The 24817-nt window shown below is 41.4% G+C and overlaps 1 protein-coding gene across 50 annotated transcripts in view; it reads right to left on the bottom strand.

Moving 5' to 3' along the window:
• SORBS1 (sorbin and SH3 domain containing 1) overlaps positions 1 to 24817 on the bottom strand; it is a 119170-nt gene that overhangs the window by 25847 nt on the left and 68506 nt on the right. For 26 of the 50 annotated variants that reach the window (XM_069863589.1, XM_069863596.1, XM_069863592.1 and 23 more), the window contains 12 exons: positions 24709 to 24738; positions 21050 to 21225; positions 20196 to 20259; positions 18977 to 19051; positions 18587 to 18649; positions 14417 to 14464; positions 14173 to 14302; positions 11842 to 11956; positions 8347 to 8430; positions 3682 to 3747; positions 3011 to 3112; positions 1709 to 1758 (listed from right to left, as the gene is read on the bottom strand). In XM_069863589.1, coding sequence (XP_069719690.1) covers positions 1709 to 1758; positions 3011 to 3112; positions 3682 to 3747; positions 8347 to 8430; positions 11842 to 11956; positions 14173 to 14302; positions 14417 to 14464; positions 18587 to 18649; positions 18977 to 19051; positions 20196 to 20259; positions 21050 to 21225; positions 24709 to 24738 — 1003 coding nt within the window. The remainder of the gene's footprint in view (positions 1 to 1708; positions 1759 to 3010; positions 3113 to 3681; positions 3748 to 8346; positions 8431 to 11841; positions 11957 to 14172; positions 14303 to 14416; positions 14465 to 18586; positions 18650 to 18976; positions 19052 to 20195; positions 20260 to 21049; positions 21226 to 24708; positions 24739 to 24817) is intronic. The other 24 variants (XM_069863593.1, XM_069863605.1, XM_069863625.1 and 21 more) reach the window with 6 other exon arrangements.

Here is a 24817-nt window from a genome sequence, read left to right as displayed (position 1 = left end):
GGGTGAGGGTCACCAGCGGGTCACTTCTGTTTGCTAAGAGCTTCATGCAAGGAAAACTAGGTCACGTGAAATCCCATAAATTACTTTCTGGAGTAGAACCTTGGGAAAAGCACCATAAAAGAGAAAGGCAAGACTGTCACATTTTCAAGCCAGGCAGTGCTCAAACAGACCCACAGCTATAGAGCTGCTGCATCTTATTGAGGCTATCCCAGCGCCTCTCTTTGTCAAGTTTAGAAGGAAGCTTTTCCAGTTGCTGCAGGGAATAATGACTGCCCTGAGGTTCCTCAACTGGGAGGTGAAAGTATTTTAGCCTAGTTGTTATAAACCAAAAGGTTAAAATCATCATCATTTGGGAATATGCCCTGGGGAGAGAGAGGAAGCTTTTGGCGGAGTTCTTTTACTGATTGCTCACTTGTTAGGGCCAGCAAGCAGCACTGTGGGGGCCAAGGTGGTCTGCAAGATCAGAATCAGGTAAACTGAGGGAAGAGCAACACTGCAAACAAGACAATAAAGTCCAAGTGGTTTTTCTCCCTGCTCTCTAAAGGAAAGGCAGGGTAGAACGCGCAACTCCACTGAGCCTCACTGTTGTGTCCTATTCCCAGCCTATCGAGGCTGCTTCCACTCCACTAGCTCAGACACTGGCACTCCTGCATGCTCTGGATAGCATCAGAAAGGGCACAGAGAGTGCTGCCATGGGCAGAAACCTTACCAGTCTTTGGCAAACGTAAGCTGTTCTTCTGTGCTAAAATCTCTGAGATTCCCATTTATTTTCTTGTTCCCTCCCTACCAAAAAAACCCTAAGCAGTCATAGGAGCAACCAACCAAATGCAGCAGTGTGCGAGCGTGTTTCCTGGCAGAACGAACACAGACAGAAGGGAACTGAGTTGAAAGTAGTACAGGAGACCTCTAGGGCAGCCCCAGAGTGCCAGTGAACACACGTGATCTTAATGAGCCTCTAGAGAAAAATGTGACTTTCCATGACACACCATCTATGCAGAGGGGATCCCTGTGCCTACAGACAACATTAAATACTCAGTTCAATTACAAGGAGCAGCAGGTTCACAGTAGGAGCTAGCTCCATGGCTCAAGTAACTTAGCACAGCTCGGCATCCTGCTCTGGACTTTTTTTATTTCTCCTTTAAACCAAACCAGTTCCACACACAACTCATTTAGACAGAGTACAAAGCTTATTACATATTCCTCCAGAAAAGCAGTGCCACACCAGATCTTTGAGAAATATCATTACTGCTACCACTGTTCTCATTCTGGAAGCTGACAAATTACTGCCTTTCAGCAGCAGCAGCCTGGGAATATCTAACAGGAGCCAATCTATCATACACATGCAATTGCAATACACTTTGTGTATTCCATGCAGTAAAGTTACTCGCATGAAGTTACAATTTATAAACTTCATCGAGATGGAGATAAAGGTCTGTCTGGTTTTTTTTTTTTTCAAGTTACCTGCCCAGTGCAATTAGAAATTCTTATGTAGACAATACAATCACTCATGTCATCACTTCAAAATTAATTCGAGATCAAAGAGCAGATATCGCACCTGGACCCATCTAAAACACGTGTTATTCTCATGGTAAATGCACTGCTATGTATCAACCATGAAAAATCAAAGCAAACACATTTCCAAAATTTGAAACTCTGTCCAGCGTGCCCTCAGATTGCAAGTGACATGAAAAGTAATCAGAAAACTTACTAGGAAGAATGGTCTGTGGGAGTTTCCAGCGGAGTCACACCCGATGTATTCTGCAAAAGTCCAAACAAAGGAGTCATTGATACACGCTTACACGTGAGGAGAAACAAACAGGCTTGCTCAAGTAATTTTCCATCTATTGCTTGAGTATTAGCCTTCAGGAGACATTGAGTTTTAAGTCGAAATGCAATATAAGATGTCAATATCTTTGCAGAAAAGAGACAACTTTCCTGAGTTCCTTCAGAGCAGTGACAGGTTTTTAGCACAGCCAATGCCTTTTCACAGTGCCTGTTCTTTTGTCTGCAAATGAGTCACTGTGATTAAAGCAAAAAGAAGAGATAACCAGCTGGGCCATGACCAGGAGACACATGCTCATAATCATTTCCCCAAGTTTTTTCTCCTGACTGGTCACTGCCCGCCGTAGCTTTAAAAGCACGTTACATTTCCTCAGCGTTCAAAAAAATATCGAAGCATTACCAAGAAAAGCAATTTTCCAGTTCAGTTTTCTTACTTAAGTGTAACAATGCCAGCTGCACAGGTTAGAGAGCAAAAGCTATTTTTGATCCAATTACTTTAAATCCACCTAACACTTCCTAGGCATGTTATGTAAAAAAATGAAGACAATTTTAGAAATGCTCTATCAGGTGCCTCCTCATCTATCTATGTAGGAAGAAAAAGCAAATCTTGGGTTTGAGAGAGCAGTTTTTTCAAGGCTTGGTGAAATGCTGCAGCATGTTACCTAACTAATCTATCATTTCATGGTTCAGGTCCTGCAGACCCTTGAAGCAGCAGCAGCAGCTGACCCTCCCGAGAAAGCCACGGCAAGATGCAGCATAAGGGAAATTGAGTAAAATCTCTTTGGTATATCCAAATCTTGGGTAGGCATGTGCTCCTGGCAGAGAGTAGAGCTTGTTTGATGGGAGAGTAGATGGCAACACGCTTGAAAGGCACAAGATGATGACGTGACACCAACCAAGAATTTAAAGCTGATTGCTGCTGCTTATTCATGTGAAAAATAGATCTTTTTTTTTTTTTTGCAGATACTGAAACGCTAAAGGGGGGCAGAAGTGGGGGGCAGCTGAAAGGGAATGGAGGAGAGAGGAAATCGCTGATCTGAAATGGATTTCAAGGCAGATTCTCAGCATCATGTTCTATTATTTCTGACAGAGGCACAGCAAGCCATGCAGTGTGAACAGCCAGAACCATTATATATCCCAACCTCATTTAATAATCACCCAGCAGTGAATAGATTAGAGCAGAGAGTTTGGAAACAGGGATTGGCAGCATGAAAAGAACAGGAAATACCTTCTGTGGCTTTTTATGTGGCACTTTATAAAGCTTCTCCATTTTTTCTAAATCTGCCTCTAACTCAGTCTGGTAAAGGTAGAGGTCTTTTTCTAGATCAGTCTGGTTAAAGAAGGAGAAAAAGAATGGGAAAATAATGCTTAGGGTTAGGGGAAACCAAAGGAATGTTAATTTTGAAAAAAAAAAAAAAAAAAGCTAGCCTTTTTAATTGTAAAAACCAGACAGTATGCACAATACACAGAAATTCTCTAGTAATTAATCACATTTCAATCATTACAGAGGAAATAGTTTTAGGCATTTAACAATCAAAATCAAGAGATGCACAGGCCTGCTAGAATCTAATTCCACAAATCATAAAGTTATAAAACCCACCTGTAAAAAAAAAAAAAAGATATTGTAACAGTATGCAATAATCTGTTAGTACAATTATCACTGCAAGTCAAGATAGCAAAACCACCACTCTTAATTATGGTTGATTATGCTTTAAGAATTGCTTATTAAATCAATTTACTAGCTACTTAATTGTTAGGCTAATGAGCTGAAGCCCAATTAAAAAAAATCACTCATAGCACACAAAACCCAAGCAATGCTACAAAAATTAAAAATAAAAAGAGACAATCACATACACACATATTAGATACTGCAGTACAATGCACGTGAGACACAATTACCTTTCTATCCTCTCTAGTAAGGATAGAGCAATCTCCAGGAGTATAATCCCAAATCTTTTTTGGAGGCTGATGGAAAGCAGAGGAAGGAAATGAGGAAATGAAGATAAGGAAAGACATCACAGAGATTATGGAAACTGGATTAGAACAGAGGGGAAATACAATAGGGGATTTGCATCAACACTGAAAAGAAATTAAAAAAAAACACAACAGAGAAAGAAAGATAGAAAGAGGGATAAATCCACTACAGCAAAAATATCAAGAGATCATGGGAGGTAAAAGGGAGCATACATGCAGTCTGTGAGGGGCTGTTCTCAGTAATGTTTGAGGAAATTTTTATTTTTGCAAGGCGCTCTAAGGGATTTTTGGACTCTTTAGAGGGAGCCCATGGCTGGTGGTTAAAGCATTCCTAATGCAAAACCAAAACAAAATGGGGAAAAAAACACACAGTCATAAAAAGCATTTGTTTCGCTCATTCCTTTTTTCAAACTGAAAGTGTAAACCAACAACCTTTGTTAAAGAAAAGGGAGACTCTTTCCCACCCCACCAGACTACTAATACATACCATGTGAACAAATGGCTGAATTTCCAGTGTTGGCATTGTGGGGCAATGAAAATGCAGAATTGTTATTTTTTATTTCACCTTTGTAGGGGGCTGTTTGTGGAGGGCTTTGGTGGAAAATCTGGGAACTATTTATTTAAAATTCATCCTACAGGTGAAGGTGCCAATTTCAATATAGGATTTTCTTGTCTGGATGCATGTGTAAATATCACGGAGGATTATTCAAAGCCACAGACCTTTGTCCTGACATTCCTATCCAAGTAATGCCATGCTAATATCCTCATTTCACTAGATATGCACCTCTCACTGAATAAGAGATATTCTTCTCTCACTTGAAGAGACTTTGTTCTTACTTTGTGAAATCAGAAAACATTTGCTCTATTTACAAACATGACGTGGTTTGAGCTAAATTAGAGTCAGTTTTGTAACTAACTCAGTAGGTCTCGGTAATTTCACTCTCTGAAAGCTAACTGCACATTTTTGAGACAATGTTCCTCCCTAAAAGTGATAAGGCAGGGCATTGATGTGCAAAAAGGCCAATGCTTATACTTATCCCTACAGTAACCAAGGCCGTCCTTGAGATAACAGAAAGGGCCACTCTGTCAAGGAGGGGCAAACAAGACAGGTGAACCTAAACTGACCTGTGGAGTACTCCATCCCATGTACGTCATACACGGTATAATCTTAAGAGATCATGAAGGTCTCATCCCTCTCTGCGATGGCCAACATCCAGTGAGGACCTCAACTGTCGGGTTGGTCCTCATCCCAGATCCGTGCATTCCTGAATCCAGTTTCTGAGCTCAGCTCCCTCCTGGCCATGGACCCATTCCCTTGTGGGGGCTCTACAGTATTTGTGGTGATGTACAGTCATCAAGGCATGGGGTGGGGGAGTGATAATATATGTTTGTATATGGTTTATAACTTTCTAATCATTTTCATCAGCATTGTTGGTTTTATTATTATTTCATTAAAGCTGTATTTTTAGTTTCCAACTCACAATTCTCTTTCCTCTGATATTACTTTCCCTGGGGGTGGGGAATAGGGATTTGGGAGCCCAACTGCACAGTTTTATCTGGGCCGGGGCTAAACCATGACAGAGATCATGCCCCCACCCCACAATGACTATAAGTCAAAAATGACCTCTGTTGGCTGGCAAGCTTAGTATTCCCCTGTGTCCCTACTACCTTCTGTGACTAGATTATCAAAGTGTCTCCAAGTCACTGATAGGGAATCTCTGAGGGTCAGTCTGTTAAAGGTGAGACTGAGCTACACTTGAGTCTTGACCCAAATCCCTTTGTAGACTGCCTGGATCTGTAGCTCAAACCTGTCCTGCTTTACATTCAGACAGACACTCTGTAGATGAAAACACTAAATACCTTTTTCTTATCCATCACATCAGCAGCTGCAGGAGGGCGGTTGGAGGGGGCAGATGGTGTTGCAAAGATTTAGGTTTGATATTTGGAGGGAGGAACTAGAGGGAAGGAGGTGAGAAGGCAGGACACGCACCCCTCTTCCCACCCTCCTGCTTCTCCATTTATAGCACAGAGCTTACTCAGTGCTGTCATGGGAAGGGCTGCGAGGAAGCGCCCAGGCGTGTGATTCTGCAGTCACAGCAGAAGATAACCAAGCTCTAAACTTGATTGAATGTTGAGTTCTGTGGATGGCTCCATGAAGCTGTGGAGCCATGAATCCAGGGGAAAGAAGGAAGGACCATGTATAGATTCAGTCTCAGCAGCACACTGAAAAAGCATCCACACTGCACAGACTGATCTACCCTTCTGCAGGACACGTGCCTGTCCAGGGAGCTGACCAGAAATGCATCTGGGATGCTGGTCCAGCAAAGCATCACTTCACGTGCCCTTGGAAGCGCCTGTTTTTAACTCAGTGGGGAAAGTTCCATCCTGCTCATTCTGGTGTCTTTGGAGAGCAACACCCACAGGCTCACAGGAATCCTGTGCTCACTTTCAGAAAGGGTGTTTCCTGCCCACATCACATAGCAGCAAATAAAGTCAGAAAGCCAGGTGAAATCATGCCTGTAGAGGTGTACATTATCTCTAGCACTGGGAAAGAATCTGGGACAAATAGATAATCTTTAAAAATCCCAGGTGCTAGTAAATATCAGCTGAAATTCTTTGGTTAGTTATAAGGCTTAGCCACTAGCTGGTCACAAAAATCTGGTCGTCGCATGACTGGAACGAGCAAAGCTACAATAAGCATGCTCTTTTGGCTGTGGGAGTGAAGCTCACAAGGAGCTCTGTTAGCTATAAAAGTCTGAAATGGTGTTCAAGTGCCTGATGTTGAAGCATTATGTACAGAGCCCGCAACAGCTGATCAGGGAGCATGGTTCTATGGCTTTGGAGCTACAGCAAACTGACATGGGATATCATTTTAAGGCAAGGTGTAAGAAAGCAGGCCCTAAAACCAGTGCCCTGAGCAAGGTGGGGAACTTGTCACCAGAAAAAATGCTCTGCTGAACAAGAGATAGATTGCTGGTGTAGCCTGAGATGCCCTCTTCTGAACTGAGGCCAAGGCTGCATGACTGAAAGCACAAATGCGTGCTTCTAAAGAATAGAGAGACCCTCCCTTCCAGAAACACCCAAGGGCTTTGATGTTACCCTTTCTCTGACATATTTTCCATTAACTTACACTAACTACTGGAAGAATCACAGAGATGACAAATCTCCATTAATATCCATTGTATGGATATTAATTACACAGCAGCAGAGAGAAGCATGTTTCTTCTCACTTTGTGGAAACCTTAAACCATGTCAAATTGCGAAGGGTTAAATTCTTACATTGACATCACTTAAAAGCCTCAGTGAGGTGGGATTACCTGAATTCTACTGCCTAAAAGTTAGGGGGTCTCATCTCAAGCACTGTTGAAGCACCTTCTCTGGCTTAGGATGGAAGCTCAATAGCTATAAAACATTGTTTTCTATGACAGAATGGACTACCCAGCCACTGTACATGTTTGTTTTTCAGCAAAAATTACACTATTTCTATGATGTGATCAGGCTGGGCACACAACCTCAGGCAGCTACGTTCCATGCAGAGGAATTTTGTCACATTGACTAGATTAAAGAAAACCAGTATCCATGTGCAGTTGCCTTTGAAACCAGTACAGAAGCTTAAAATCTATTTCTGTTTTGTCGTGCGTGCAGGGGAATCTCAGCAGCTCTCAAAAATAGTGTGAATGGGCATTTGACAACTGACCTCAAGGAGAAACAACCACTATACTTGAACAGATGCGAGAAGCTGATACTGACCCTCTGGTGCAGTAGAAGTAGCTTATTAAACATTATTTAATAATTGAGTCAATAATATTTAATCAAGAATCAGGCCATAAAATACTTTGAAAGCCACATTTTTCCAGTAGCCATCACCACTGATGTGTTCCCTGCCTCAAAATGTCCTTTGTCCTACTGAATAATTAAGCTTTGCTGCATCTTTTTCCAGAGCAGGAAATTAAGGCTTTTTTTTCCTTTTCTTTCCTCCACACACTTAATAACACAGCACAATTTGAAAAGATGGCACACTGTTCTCAGACTTCTCTGGTTTCAGGGTTAGCAAGGGCTATTCAATAGAGTGATGCACTCCATTTAGGCAATGGGCAGCTATATGCTTAAGGAAATAAGCAGGAAAAAGGGTCATGATCTCTTTATGGACATCTGGAAATGACTAACCTACAGTCAAGACCAGGAATAAATTAATGATTCTCCTTGACTTATAGCTACCTATCAGCCATCCTAGATCTTTTTAGGCAGAGAGAGAAAAATGGCTTTGAACAAGGACTTTCAAGAATGAGAACAGGGCATTATTTCCAATATTAACAACAAAAACGCAGTTTGAACTATGGTGTGTGAAAAAAAAAATATTGCCTTGTTGATACTATGTATGGCTGTAAGATCGGGAATGGCTTCAAAATACTTAAAATGGTCACAGAACAGCTTTTTTACATCAATCTCAGGATGATGTTATGAACAATCACATTTTAAATTAGTGAAGCAGCTGTTCCAGGTTTAGGGTCTAGTAAAGAGATGTGACAATCATTAAAAAAAAAAAACAGGCAGGTTGACTTCATTGGTCACCGCAGCTATCAAACTTACCGGTTTCCCAAACTCCAATTCCGAAAAGAATTTATACCAAGGTTCATTCTTTAAATCTATCTCTTCTGGGCTTATATCCCGAGTCTAAAGGAGATGGTGATAGGGGAATGAAAGAAAGAGAAGGATAACATTATGCAAAGAATACACGGAAAGAGACTGTTAGAGATGCAGATTCCATAGTTTCCGTTCTAAAATGTAGATATTTTGCTTTATAATTTGGAATTTCTGTAGCACCTCTCTCACAAAGGCCATGAACTACTTCATCAGTTAAGCCTAATGGTATCACTGTGAGCAACATGAATATGAATGAATTGCATTTTAAAGATCAGGAGATGCACACAGAGAGAGATTATGCAGCTTGCCCAGAGTCATAGGGAGACTCAATGGAAGAGCTGGGAGTCAACCAGTCTCTCAGGTCTACTGACAGACACTTGCACCAAATTCAAAGCTGCACGTACTTATAAAACTGTTTTTAATCTTCATGTGGTTAAAACTGAGAGATTCAGCTAGACCTGAATCAAATACTGCATCTTTAGCAGCACATGAATATGTGTGAAATCCTGTTCTATACACTGCAAACAGAGTGAAAGGTGGTTTTCTAAATCAAAGGGGACACAAGTCAGAGAGAGCACATCCCTGAGAGATCTCTGAAGGGATGGATAGAGAGACAACATTACTTGTTTCTTCACAAATAACTGTTAGAGAATCAGACAAAACTACAACAAAGGAAAATAAGACAGGACAGAAAACAGTACAGCTGAAAAGGAAATTCCTTTTTGCTTACACAATCTGTTTTAATGAAACAGAAAAAGTAAAATCATTGTAACTGTTTAAAAATACTATCGGTCAGATAACACAATAAAGTCCACTGGTCAGGGTTACGAGGCGCCACTCCCCAAAAGACACTTGCAACTCCTACATTTCAGTGTACCTAGCCTTAGACGTAACGGATCTCAGTACATTAAAAATATAAAAACGTTATTCCTGATAAGCCAGGTTGATCCCAAGTGCTCCATCACAACACATACATAGAGGGCCAACACAAAGTGTCCCAAAGCAAATCGTCCTGTGATGGTGTTGCTGAGGCAGGGGGCAGTTCCCAGCAATGTGGGGCTTTGCGAGATGTCCTAGGCTCTGCCACAGCCATTAGGCATCACAAAAAAAGTTCTAGGACAAGAGCCCAGGACTGATGCTGAAAGAGGGACGATGCTTCAATCTGAAAGAAATGGTTATATCATGCTTGATCTCCAGTGGCCTGGATAAAGATCTGGTTATTTCTTAAAGGCAAAACAGAAGCAACGTATCTTTTTCTTTTTCCTCTCTTTATTGCTCATCTTGTCTTGTCATACAATTGCCTTTACATAAAACAAAAATTCACTGATGTCAATGGGAGGCTCTTCATTGTTTTGAAACGGTTTTGCATTGGGATTCTCACAGTCACAGCTCTGTGATTACCAAGAGATACAAATCTCCTGCAGCCTCCTTGAAAGATCTGGTTGCTAACCACTGTATTACTGTTCTATTTAGCGAGACTGATGGAGACCATCAAGTCACTATTTCAAGACTTTTCTTCTTTGATGATCTATGGCTTAGAATTAAAGCTCAAAAAATACCACTAGGAGTAACATAGCTTCTTGACTTTGATGGGCTCTGTACAATTTTTCTCAAAGATTTTTCTCAAAGATATCAAATTACTGGAAAGTGTCTAGAGGGGAAGTTGTATGAGGAGCAGCTGAAGTCACTTGGTCTGTTCAGCCTTGAGAAGAGGAGATTGACGGGGGAACCTCACAGCCATTTACTGCTTCCTCACAAGGGAAGGAGAAAGAGCAGGTCCTGATCTCTTCTTTCTGGTGACCAATAATAGGACACGAGGGAATGGCAGGAAGATGTGTCAGGGAGGTTTAGGTCGGATATTAGGAAAATGTTCTTCACTCAGAGGATGGTGGAGCACTGGAACAGGCTCCCCAGGGAAGTAGTCATGGTGCCAAGCCTAACAATATTAAAGAAGCATTTGGACAATGTCCTTAAACACGTGGTATAAATTTTGGGGTTGTCCTATGCAGGGACAGGAGTTGGATTGGATGATTCTTGTCAGTCCCTTCCAACTCGGGTCATTCTGTGATTCTGTGATACCATGTTCAAGCCACTCCTCACTGGCACTTCTCCAATGGGCTGAGACAACACCCAGTAGGATCAAGAGAGTCACCCGATCATCTACTTCAATAGGCACTAGGATCATGCTCCTATATCAGGAGCAACTTCGTAGAAGTCAGTGAAAAGATGTGTGTGAAAAGAAGCTAGTTTCAGGGTCTCCAAGAAGTGATGGACCTTGAATGCACTTGGAAGGAGAAAAAGAAAACCCACCAAAGGAGTAAGGAGAAACTTCAGGTCTCAGACCAAACTTGATGCTTACGTTTCTATTGATTTAAATTGTTGTGCATGCTTGCGTAAAATCCTCGGCAGGTTTTTCAGGAGCGTTCTATTACTGAGTCCATGAACCAATCAACGTCTGCGCAGTTAAGGCACGATGTCCACTTTATACTTGGAATCTTGCATGCAACTAGTTTTTCTAATTGAATCCTTCAAGTTAATGCCAATATGGAACAATTACATCTTTATGCATCAAACTGGCTACTCAGGAGTAACCCAGGAGTATTTTCTACCACTTACAATGTCACACTTGTACCACTGGAGGACACCTTAAGTGAGCTGTGGTAATTTATGCAGAATTGGCTGATGATATTACTGCCATCTCTCTGCCCTGCCCCTTGGCAACTGTTCTCAGCCAAGCCTGCAGAAAGCAACATTTTTTTTTTATGAGCCCTAGATGTGACAATTCACAGCACTACTTATTCGTTCAAAGTGAAATTGGTAACAGCTCACTTAATACTCCAGGTTACACACCAGTGCAGCTGGTGAGCCAGCTACTCAGTTCTGCCACCCGTATCACAGAATTGGTGAGATCCAGCTGAAGAAGAAAGCAGCCCAGGGGAGATGGGCATGTCCTAATGCACTTCACAGGCATCCCCCGAGGCATATTACAGGCACTATAAAAATTAGTTGTTCAGTGTTTAAAACATCAGAGGAACACAGAAACTGAACTGGCCTGTTTTGCTGCTTGATAATGCCTCCAGACCCCCTGCATCAACTAATGCTGCGCTCTAGAAAAAGTACAGCTGGCAAAACAGCTGCTGAACAGGTCACAGTATCAGACAGGGATTAAAAACTAGGGTTAGCGATCCATACTTAACGCAGGAAAGAACACATCCAAAAGGAAAGAAGCCTCTTGACTTCCCTGGACCTTCCTTTACAGAGAACAAAAATGTTAGGAAGTTATGCAAAACAGTTTCCAAACCAAAATATACAGGAGATACATCACACAAGCACTGCAGTGTAGGCAGAAGGAATCATATCTGAATGGAGCTAGATAAGCTCTTGGGGAAATATTTTACAATTACAGGATAAAGCCCCAAATGAGGATAAAACAAACATTACCATCTTTTCACTTTTCAGAACTGAGGACTTTCCTGGCTGATAGTCATAAATGCTCTTGGGCTCTGCACGGTATTTTCTGGTATCCACCTTCTTGTCTGGAGGCTCCCAATCAGTCCTGAGGAAAGAAGTATCAATTAACCCCAAACACTTTGGTTTCCACGGAGACAAGCACTTCCTTTTGACAGGCACCTTTCCCTATCAATTCTGGTTTAATCAGGGTACTTGTTTCATCTAGGAAAGGAGCCTGCTGCAAGAGAAACAGTTGAGATAGGGCTCTGGGCATGTATGGAGAGCAGCCCTGTGGAGAAGGACATGGTGGTGCTGATTGATGAGAAGCTCGACATGAGCTGGCAGTGTGCACTAACCGGCCAGAAGGCCAACTGTATCCTGGGCAGCATCAAAAGAAGTGTGGCCAGCACGGTGAGGGGTGATTCTGCCCCTCTGTTATACTCTCCTGAGACCCCACCTGGAGTATTGTGTCCAGTTCTGGAATCCTCAATGTTAGAAGGATATGGAACTGCTGGAACGGGTCCAGAGAAGGCTACAAAGACGATCAGAGGGCTGGAGCACCTCCCATATGAGGACAGGCTGAGAGAGTTGGGGTTCAGCCTGGAGAAGGCTCCAAGGAGACCTTATAGCGAACTTCCAGTACCTGAAAGGGGCCTTCAAGAAAGCAGGGGAGGGACTGTTCGCAAAGGCGTGTATAGGACAAGGTGGGAATGGCTTTTAAATTGGAGAGGGGTAGATATAGACTAGACATAAGGAGGAAATTCTTCACAATGAGTGTGGCGAGGCACTGCAACAGGTTGCCCAGGGTGGTTGTAGATGCCCCATCCCTGGAGGTGTTCAAGGCCAGGTTGGATGGGGCCTTGAGCAGCCTGGTCTAGTGGGAGGTGTCCCTGTCCATCACAGGGGGGTTGAAATTGTATGATCTTTAAGGTCCCTTCCAACTCAAACCATTCCACGATTCTACGACTTGTTTATTTATGGTAGGCAGAGCTTGACACAGCTCAGCTGCTGACACCATTGGAGCAGAGGGGATTTCTTCTAAATATTTCAACAAACTTACATACTTCCATATCTTTCCTGATTTGAAATAGCTTAGTGATGGGCTTCAACTCAGCTCATAAATATGAACATGTCCAAGCTCTGAGCAGAACTCAGATTAAACCTCTTTTGCTAAACTTCTTCATTGCAGCTGCATTGCTGATTACCCAGCTCTTCTGAGAAGTAATATATTCAAATCACACATCATACAGAATAACTAGTGCCCCTGAAAAGGCCTAGAAATCAGGCCATTTCAGCTGGCAAGCTAATTCTAATCTTGCTCGTAGTTCTCTTTGATGGGCAACGTTGAATGTGAGGGTGACAGAGCACTGGAACAGGCTGCCCAGAGAGGTTGTGAAATCTCCTTCTCTGGAGATATTAAAAACCCACTTGGATGCATTCCTGTGCAACCTCCTCTAGGTGAACCCTCTTTAGAATGGGGGTTGGACTCGGATATCTCCAGAAGTCCCTTCCAACCCCAACCATTCTGTAGTTCTGAGGTTATGTGATTCATCTCACCTATCATTCATCAAACATAGTTGAGGCACCTTACCGAAACTGCTGCCTCAGGTTTCCTCCCACTTACACTGCTGACCTGGTATGGGATACGAACAACTCACTAAGCCAAAACTCTCTCCGCTGGCTTAGGAGAGACAGACACAATCGATTTAAATTTTTATTTCTTTTTAAAGTAAGGCAAGATGATAGCCAAAATGACCGATCAACAAACTGTATACAAATTTCAACTACGTTAATCTTTACTGTCAACAATAAACTTGATTGCTTCAGATTCCAACTCCAGAGAAACTTCTCCCTGGTGAAACACACTTTTGTCACTGGATAATAGGAATCACTAATTACTGTAATATTTTCACTTGCAGCAGTTTTCGCAGAAGGCCAATGTTCTACATATTGGCAGAAGTCATCTCAAAGATCAAAAATGACACAGCTAACTAAAACCTACTTCAAATAAAGTTCATATGGGTGGGAACTCCTCCAAGATAGACAAAGTAACAACACTTTTACCAAAGGTCAACATTAAACCAAATTTTGCTTCTCCACAATTATTGCTACTTGCTTGTATTCTGAGGTGCCTTTACATTGTCACACTGAAGCCAAGAGCTTGGTGCCTCCACGGTAGGCACTGTACAGGCATGACATACACTTTCTCAAACAAGTTTAACTGGAGCTGCAGACCTAAATCTTCCACCTTTGTTTCCTTCCTATTCATAGCCTTCAGGGATTCTTTCAGTGCTGATTCAAATATATCTTAGTTCAGGTTACCTTTCTGGGCTTGATTTCAGCGATGAAACACGGTTTGGCAGTGGCAAAGTGGCAGACCTCTTAACAACCTTCTCTGAATCAATATTGTCCATCTCACTCTTGGAACGGGGAACTGAAAGCTGAGTCCTGCCTGTAGGGTAAGTCAAACATAGGAACACTGGTGAACTGGACAGGATGCAAATAAAGACATGCTTTACACATCCTTTCTGTTTGACACATTACACAAGAAATGTGAATTACTTACTGTCCTCAGAATAGGAATAGCGAGGAGAGTATGAATCAGAATCTTCATCTGCAAGACAAAAGTATTTCCTAAAGTAAGCTGAAAAAGTCCCAAACAAGCAGCACCAGAGACCCTTTTCATTTCATACATTGCCCATAATTTGAGTGATAAGCCCACTACTTACCACAGGGAGAGGATCCTAAAAAAGAAAATCCCAATGAAGTTTAAATCACGTTTAAAAATAATTCCTAGATTAGATATAAGTGTTAATGTACTACTTACACTAATACCTTTCTCTAAGCTCTCAAAGCACTATAGAAAACAATCGCTTTTATCACAAAAATCCTCTACAGCAAGGGTTATTAGATCCAGTTTATCAAAAGCTGAAAGATAAATTGAGGATTTAAAAGCAGTAGTATATGCCTAAAATCACTTCTTAGGTACTAGACAGTAATAGAGCTGAGGAGTTCTGCTGTCAATCACATACGATAGACACTGGGACATCTTCCTCTTACTGACTTGTTCAACAAGTTGAAGTATGTCAACTGACTCAGATTATCTTTTAAGTGCAGATAACATTCCTGGCATGGGGCACAGATGCATACCTGCACAAAGTGACTGTCCTTGGTCTGAAGAGCTTACTTTTTAACAGGAAACACATGTTTATAGGATACAATAGAATCACAGAATCATAGAATCATAGAATAGTTTAGGTTGGAAGGGACCACAAAGATCATCTAGTCCAACCTCCACGTGGTGAGCAGGGACATCTTCAACTAGATCAGGTTGCTCATAGCCCCATCCAACCTGACCCTGAGTGCTTCCAGGGATGAGGCATCTACCACCTCTCTGGGCAACCAATAAAATAAATTCTTCCTAATATCTAGGCTAATAGAGATATTCAAGAGGGAGTAACGACATCAGCATAACTGAATGGTGTGGTCTGGCCCCCAAGCTGGATAACCTCTCTTTGACAGTCAAAGTGTCACACTCCATCGACACAGTGATCTTGTTCCCAGGACACAGCTGCTGCCTTGGGCCATGGAACCACGTACTGCCTTATTCAACTATAACATGGTACTGTAACACATAAGGCAGATGTGCCCCATGGCATGTCTCATGATCTCTACAGGCGATGGTCAAAGAGACTTTGATGTGATCGAAAACCTATCAGTATCTTGCAGGTAGTAGCAGGGTGAGTTGGGACTGGGATTGGAAACTGGACCCTAAGACCCTTTCTCTGCTAATGAGAGCTCAAACTTGCCACATGAGATATCCACAGGATTTTCAAGGCAAAAGGCAGGAAAATGCAGTGCAATCACTGCAAAAAGAACAGTGAGCAAAGGTTTTACTAACACCTCTGTGAGGAAACCCGAGATAAAAAGACAGAAAACCAAAATAGATTAAGCTAGAATAAGCTAGGTAAGAAAAGAACATCCTAAAAAAGAGTTATCTGAATTCTGTGATGTTGATCGACAGATTGAAACAATTTCCAGCTCTTCTCTCAAGGAGGACATCAATCAGCTGCTACAGCCACTAGCGTCTGCTGGAAAAAAACATCAGGCTAACGCAGCTGACCCAAAAATGTACTCAAGGCTTAATCAAGCCTTTCTGGAAGGCTCAAAGAAGTCTTAACTTTTAGCTCCCCTGCTGGGTTCTCCTGGTGAATGAATTAGAAGTTTTAAGTTCCAAACAGATGGTTGTTGACCCTGGTGGGCTTATCATGACCTTTAGGTTAAAAAAAAAGTGATAGTCAATTTTCAGGCCAATTCCCATTTTTTAAACCTAAATGACAGAAAAATAATTATTTATTTAATGTTGTTATACTGAATTCTTCACAAAATTGACTGATATTCTGATACAAAATTTGGCTTTATTCAGGTAGCAAAATACTTGGTAAATCACAAAATTCTCAATCCCTACAAATGCAGATGAACAAACGTCTACAACTATCTTCCCTCATAGTATTTTCTCTCATATTATTCTCTCGTATTATTTTCTCTCAGTTTATTTAGTGCTAATGACGAATGAAAAAAGTGACTTACTTACAGAAAGATAAATATCAATATTCATTGTAGCTCATCATTCAGAGAGGAAAATCATACAATAAAAAATTCACTTCAGATAAGTGATATTTTCCAATTGGTAAAATTCTAATATCTACAATAATGAAGAGAACAGGTATGTTTTGTCTCTTCAAGTATCTTAAGAAGAGTGTCTACATTTCTTCCTCTTTATAACAACGAATATTGAAACACAGACATCTGGAATGATTTGGTAAAGATTAAAATGTAAATCAGAAATGAGCATTAAAACAAGACCTCCTAGCTCTCACATCTGCATTCTATCTGTGCGACCCTTCTTAATGAAGCTAACTATCCCCAGTCTCTACTTTCAAAATCTGATTTCTTAAGTGAGAAGAGGCTTTCCCTTTCAGTTCCTAGAGAATCTGCAGGCTGTTTTTTTTTTCCATGGATTGGCCATGTTCTCTATGTTTCTAGATACTCTATTTTACAGGGGAGTCCAAGTCTTGAGGTTTCTAGAAGATTCTATGCATCAACCCAAAGCAAAAATCTCTGACACTGATTGTATGGAGTTGAGGCTTCAATCTATACCTGTATAAACACTTTGCCATTGTGTACGTAACTTTGAAACATTTTCCAAATGTGAAACGCACTCCAAGCCACCTACAACATCAGATACTGTGGAAACCTTATCAAGGAAACAACCCAAGAATATTAGTGAAACATTTCCGAACATATTGAGCATAAAAAGCATCTGGTCTAACACAATTTCAACTACCTAAACCAATAAGCTACTTTCATACACACATTTGTAAGTGCACAGGGGACATTTATTGGAGACCAAACTCTTAAATTATCATTTGTTTTGTAAACTATGTTATTTCAGACAGGAGTGAAACGGATTTTCAGACTCATAATGATAAAACTGAATCTCTGTGAAACTCCTTTACCTCTTAGCTACTGAGACTCTTTTTCTCTCTCATTGACACCCACACACCTTTCTGCCAACAGAAAATCATTTACACTGCATTATGATTTGCAAGGTAGGACTCTTCACCAACAAGTTCCACCAAGAAATGAGCAAGCATCTTAGTTACCTGTATGACATCAGCCCATGTTCATTTTAACAGCGATATGCGCCTTACACCTCTTAGTCTTCTTTGAGCACCTCAGGCTTAAACTCCTATTATATGCTTTCTACTTACACCAACCATTTAATATAAACAATGAATTAAATGGTTAATTAATAGTCTCACCAGGCTTGGCTTGAGGCACAGGCTAAATAGGCAAGGTCCTAAATTGCAGGTTCTAAAGTGACACCAAAGCACCAAGTCAACAAGGATGTCACCAACAACCATTTTCCAATCTGGAAATGTCCGTATGACCAATGTGTGCTGCGAGTTCCAGTGCTTCTCATATATAAGTGTTTTCTTGCATATGCACACAGTGACGTTATTATCACTGCAGAAGATGCTATTTCACCATCCCTGAAACGTGACTGCAAAGGATTCTGGTTTGTACATGAAGTTTAAAGGAATCTGCTGAGCACATAAAGAGGATAAGGTAAAGACAGTGTTATTTCAAGTTGCAGGATGTGTTGATGAGACTGTCAAGCTCTGTCCTTGCTTAGATATGCCAAGTGCACATAAGGCCAGCCCTGAACCTGTATTACCGAGCTATATTTATTTTAAAAGACTATATTGAGGGACCAATCCAAAACTCACTGAAACAAGCAGCCTTTTTACCAATAGATTTCAGTGGCATTTTGGGTCTGGCCCTAATATTGTGCTAATATTCAAACCCAGATGAAAATAATTAAAAAAACATATTGAACTGAGAGGGGGAACAGGAGAAATCTCAGTTAAACCATGTCTTTACATGTAAGCCAGCATTCTAGGCATGTTAAATAATCACTGCACACAAATACAACTGATAAGCGCATAAAACCAAGCAAACCTCAAGTCTGTAGCATTAGTCAAATACTGGTTACAAAGCCAGAGGACCACTGCAAAGCCAGAACGGCATCATACAGTCAAGACAATGCTTAGAGTGCAGGAAATCATTATGAGGCAGCATAATGCTCAGCAATTAGAAAAAACTCCAGGAAGAAAATAAACTGATAAGGCAGCATTTGTGCAGAAAAATACACATGGTCCTTTATCATTACCTTCAGAGACAGGACTAGGAGTAGACGCAGGAAACTGGTATGTAGGAGAATAAGGATTGTCTTCTGCAGCAGAGAAAAGCTGGATTTTGAGACTATCCACAGTGAAGTGGAGGTTCTGCTTCATCCCCCAATTCTCTATTACCATATAATTTTATTGCCTACTTTAATAATACTAGACTAAATGGTATCATACTTTAAAAAAAAAAGATTAATGGATTAGCAAAGATTTAGTTGTTTCACGCATCACACAAGATGGCTTAACTGAATATCCAGTCAGTGTAACACATGGGTAATGGAAATCTAGAACCTGAATCTAGTTACTATTAGGGTGCTGTAGTACAATTAGCTCAAAGCACAATACAACAGATACTCTCACTAAGCTTCTAGTACCTTCAGGTTTTTGCTGGATTTCAGGAAGTTCAGGAAATACGTAGGTAGGGCAATAAGGGTTTTCTTCAGGAGTGTCTAAGGAGAGGAACATGATTTGCAAAAGAGAACAGAGAGGACAGATTTAAAGGGGAAGAAGGGCAAGACAAGAATCCATATAAGCTGCAGAACAGTCTCTCTCGTGCTGATGTTCTAGCATGATTAAACCTAGGTGCCTCTTTGTTCATTGCTGCCTTGCATGTCTGGGCCCTGCGAGAGGTCCTGGAAGTTCAGGGGACTGAACTTTTTCTCCTCCTTCTGAAGCATGGGCTCGGGCTGAGCTGAAGAACGTCTGTTAGGAGCACTGCAATTAGGAAGCAGTTCAACTGTTTCTCACTGCATTCCATGCAGCGCAGCATTTATCTATGCATAAAGCTCATTATTACAGCACCTGCAGCAGCGAACACAGATCCAGTTTTGCGTATGCTGTGTTTTATTACATAATATAAGCACAGTTCTGAATAGCATTTGCCTGCACAACAGGCTGTTCAGAGGGTTCAGCCTGCAAATGCTATTGCAGCCATTTCTTACACATTAAAAAGAATATTAACGTAGCAGCAGCCAGGCACAGATGTGCCCCGAAGTAGGAGATACCCTGAGAACGCATCACTGCAAAGCGTGCAAGTGCTTACCATAATTTTAGTGTTTGAAAGAAGAAAATTTTATGTTTTGATAAAGCAGAATTCAGATTCTGAACTCACCAAAAATCAACGGAAATTTTTCCACTGGCTTCAGTGAGCTTCAAAGCAAACTTTATCACGCAGGTACAGAAGTTCTACAGTGTAAAAAGTTTGCTCTTATGCACACAACAGTTTCGGGGATAACCTAATGTCCTTTGAAAGCGTGTGTGTGTAGGGAGGGACTAGTTGATAAAACTGGAGTTCAGGGATCTGTTTTCTCTAAGTATGGAATTGTTAGCAGCTTTGTGAACTAAAATAGTACTCTTGATTTCATGAAGGCACTACAGTTCACCTTTCAAATCAAATGAGACCTTCCCTTGGACTCCACTGTTCTCTCAAATTTGACTTCAGAGATTTCAAATGTGTTAGTTGAGTTCTGTGGTGCACAGCAAACCCCAGCTAACATAAACTGATTTTATTTAACGTCCAGTACAATTCTTCACACAAATAAAACAAAAAAGGTGGTCTTTTACAGTAAATAAAAAACATCTGTGGTACAATACCTCTATTTAGCTTGTGGATCTGTTTGAACATTGTCTTGTACCAGTCCTTCGATCGGTCCGTATTCTATTGGAAAAGTACACAATCACAGATAAATAATCACAACCATGAATTCTACCAGCCTTACAAAGTTCATAAGAATCTTCCAGAAATGAAAAAGTTTTAGTTTCTGCTATATGAATTGAAATATGAGTAATTTCATTCAGACATATAACTTCACATGTAATGAAGCTTCACTTCAGTTACTAATAATGTGCAAGTGTTGCAGGGCTAAGTTCTAACCTGCCTAGAACTGCAGATTGTGCAAAAAGTTTTGCAGGTTAATCTGATTTGACATCTATAAGTAGAGACCTTACCTATCTTAGTCACATGTAACAATTTCCTAAGCATTCAGTGGACAGTTAGAAATATTTAATGTTCAAGTTGCTCCAGACACTAGTTGTAAGAATAGGTTAAAAATTCTTCTCGTGATAATTTTCCCTGAACACTGAATGAACTTAAACATGTCGTATAAGAGATACCTGCCTTTAAGATGGCTAAAATGAGACAAAACTCTCCCTTAACTGCTGTCTGTGAATAAAATAGAAGAACAGAAAACTGTATTCTCCAATATGATAGAAAGAAGTATTAATTTTTAATAATCCATGCTCCTCCAGGCAGTTGCAACAAGTCACTGATAGCAAATGGAAGCTTTCATAATTCAATACATTGTCATAATTCAATACATTGGAACCAGATTTCTATCTTCCCTTAAACCTCTGCAGTCTCTGGAGCTTGAGTGAATTCCTTGAGTCCTAAGGCAGGCAGACTCTGGCCTAGGTTTTGTGCATCAATCACATGCTCAGTGTCATCTTACCCTCAGTGGAATGCCAATATCACCAGCTGAGGGATGAGCCGTGTGCTGAGTGTCGGTGACGATGCTTCGCTTCTCCTCCATTGCCCTCTTCTCACTTGGCACCGTCTCCTGAACCAGCTTGTCTTGTATGAGCGCTGAATCAACTTTATCAGAAACTGGTCTGTCTGGCACTGAATCTGGAAATGACAAGGTGGAGGGGGGAAAGGAGGGGAGGTGTTTATCTCATCTCAGCATTTCAACACGTCACAATATCTTCTAAGGCAAAAATCCTAGCAAGGTAGTTGATGAGACAGACTGCATCGCTGCTAGCTGTGGTTAGGATCTGGACTGAAGGAAATCTACCAAGAAAATGCTTGATGCCAGCAAAAGCAGGCTAGCATCTCTCAGGTAGCTGCCTTCACAGATCTCCTAACAGTCCCAGCTGTCATACAAGAAAACAACAAATTTTGGTTTCAAGGACCATTTGGGCATTGTGGTTTCGTCTTTTATGACCAATTACTGATTCTGCAATTTCATTCTTCATCAAAAAGCATCATTGACAGTCTCCTACGCATCTTTTTCTACTAATGATTTCAATCAAACAGAGCATCCTATGCGGTAGTGGGGCACTATTTTTTAACAGCTTGCATCCACCTATCTCATTCATTAAAGCCAGTATACAACTTTCAATTCATCTCTGTGACTAACCAGACCTTGTGAACAACAAATTCCACTGTTGTTTAAGCATACATATGATTCCTCTTGCACATGAGTCTGCACAAACAACTAATTGCTTCAGATCACCTTGCTTCCACCTGGAGTTCCTTGGTGCTGCCTGCCTGCCATCCACACGTAGCAGCAGGCACCACCATCACTTGGCCAAGGGAGCTCAGGTGGCTCTGAAACCCTGCTGTGCTCTGGAGAGCTGCAGCACAGGACTTTTTCTTTATGGATTTTCAGGAGAGGAAACATCCGTGATTTTACAGTCTGCCTCATCAAGACTTTGCCAAGACCTATCCTTTTTATATCACTGCATGCATTGAAGAGAGAGATACGTTTACTCACATGCACATCACCATACCGCCCAAAAAAATTAAATGTGCAGAAATCTGAAAGGGGCAGTTAGTAGAGGAAAGGCTCGTGCATAACAAAGCATTTATCTGTTGGTACCTTGTGCAAACACAATTCTGCCCTGCAAAATTCAGTACGTGAAGGACTTGTGTTTGAGTGGCTGGTTTAAAATTACCATCAAACTTTACGTTTTTCTCCTTTTTAAGAAAAAATGAAGTAACATTTATGAATGTTCAAAATGGAACAATGTACCTGTTAAATCCTTGATTGGCATTTGCACCCTATTTTCCCCTGCCTGTGAATGTGTGTGCACTGCCTTTTGGTACTTTTGTGTTCCTGGTACACAGAGCTCTCCATTTCGTAAGGAGTATTTGGCTCATTTCCTTTACTCAACTCCTTACTAAGCTGTAGAAAAAGAGCACGGTAATAGCAGCTGAAGATAAATCATTCTTCCATGATCAAAAGGAAGTGTGTTTTTGGATGTGGATCAGGAAGTGGAGAGGATACAAACCTTAGAAACCTTACAAACCTTACAAACAGCTCTCCTGCATCACTTATCATTGTCATTGCTGATGTTACAAGACCTGAGCTTCTAGTATAGAAAAGTCATTAGTCATTATTTTGTGTAGGCTGAAGAATTCAAAGCCAGAGAAGGTCACAAAGTCCTTCTCTAACAGCACTGGTAAATGTATATAATTTTTCTTTAATTCCCTAGCTCCTGTGCTGGAAAAGCAGTTGGCTGCTCGCCAGGTAGATACCATCTGAAACCATGATGATAATTTTCAAAATACCTAATAGAGATGTAAACAACAGGGTAAATGTATCACCATCTGATTACCCAATGCCACAGCCACGATGTTAGAAAAATCTTTATTTGAAATATTTAGCAAAAAATAAAACCCATCACCTGGCCTCTGCCAGCTATCTCCCAGCCATGAATTCACACGGTTAATACTGCAACAGGAAGGTCTGGGAGCTACCTAGCACGGCACAGCCAGAGGGAAACCTGCCAACCAGTATTTTGAAGGAGTTTTTGAAATTATTTATTGGAGTGCACTTAGAACTGGTTGAAGGTGCTGGACTGAAAACCCTGGAGACAGAGGGCTGTCTGACAGTACATGTTGTAACAGGGCAAGCCCTCCCTGTGCAACCGGCCAGTTAAGCCCTTCCTAGGTCCATAAGACTCAACCAGACTGTACAAGTCAGAACAGTCCATGGCACCTAAGCCATCGTTGTGCAAAAGCAGGAGCAACACTATGGGGTTGGACAGAAAAAGTTTTACTGCTGTGACCACTAGGACATAAAAAGCAAGAAGACAGGTGGCAGCAAGTAGCTTTGAGTGGCTGTTTTGGTACATTGAGAGCAGGTGCAGACCCAGCTGTGCCACCACATGTTCATTCTTCCAAATCAAGTATTATTTGGGCTGTCACAAACTGTTCTGTGGCTATATCTAGTTCAGAAGACAAAGGAGTTGCTAAATATGAAGGGAAACACCTTGCAAAAAGGGAAAACCAACAGGAAACCTCTGACCAGACTTGGAGAGAAGCATTAAATTTACAGATGAGCGGTGTCCAATGAGACACCACCTTTGATAGAAATGGTTGGACTCGATGATCCGGTGGGTCTCTTCCAACCTGGTTATTCTATGACTCTACACCACTGGTGTAAGCTGTTATGCAGCCTGTCACCTTGACAGAGAGCAGGGACACGCTGGTGTCACAACCAAAGGGACCTGGTGGATGAAGGCTGACCAGGTCAGCACCTGCCTGTGGGCAGATACTCCTCACATGGGACAACCCGCTAGGCCAGGGCCCACACAGCAGAGCAAGAGTGCACAGTAGTAGCTTCCCTGTGGTTTTGTTTGGGCTATTTAAAATGCTTCAGCACTCCCTGAGACTATTCTCTCCCACCCCTCCATTTACCCTGCCATGGCCATAACCAAATAATAATAAATACAGGTAAGCAATGCACAATGCTCTGTTCCTATAACACCCACTGCAGACTGAGCTACTTCCATTTGGTGCGTGGGGAGGGAAATGACCAGGAAAACAACTTCTTTCTTCTTTCAAGGAGAGACTCTCACAAACTTTGCAAGAGCAGAGACCTGCACAGGGAGAGAAAGGTGGCAGCACACGTGCATACTCCCACACTAGAATTTTATAATCTATTTCTTGACATCTGGCAGATACAGTTCTGCTCTTGGAGTCACATAAAATCTGATTTTCATTTCTCTTCCTCACCCCTCACCACAAGCAAAACTAACTCTAATGGCTGTGCAGAGAAACTTGAGAGTGTGACCCAAGGGAATAAAACTAAAGGCTCAAAAAGGCAGCCCCAAAATCAACTATATGTTAATCTTATGACTTAGGTGGAACAGATGAGAATTTAGGGTTTCGGTATATTAACATGTGGCCACACAGGTGGCATTTAGAGGAAAGACTGAAATCAAACATTCAGTGACCTGGACTAAGCCAGGACAAGTATTTATGCCAATTCCTTTGCAGTTCCTGGGAAGTGTGTTTGCAAAAGGTACTCCACAAGCTAACAAAGCAGCAGCTTTGCTCCAGCAGCGGCAGCAGTTGGAGGGTAGCAGATCTTTCACATCATACCTGCCAGGCTACTAAGCCTTTTTTGCTGTTCTGTGGTAAGGGAAGAAACAAAACAAAACAAAAAAATACAGAACAAATGGGTGAGACAAACAGCAAGTGCTCTGGTGCT

Source organism: Phaenicophaeus curvirostris, chromosome 9 (genome assembly GCF_032191515.1).
Source record: "Phaenicophaeus curvirostris isolate KB17595 chromosome 9, BPBGC_Pcur_1.0, whole genome shotgun sequence".
NCBI classification, from domain to species: domain Eukaryota; kingdom Metazoa; phylum Chordata; class Aves; order Cuculiformes; family Cuculidae; genus Phaenicophaeus; species Phaenicophaeus curvirostris.
The sequence above is the reverse complement of the archived record's forward strand: the minus strand, read 5'-3'. Positions and strand labels throughout refer to the sequence as shown.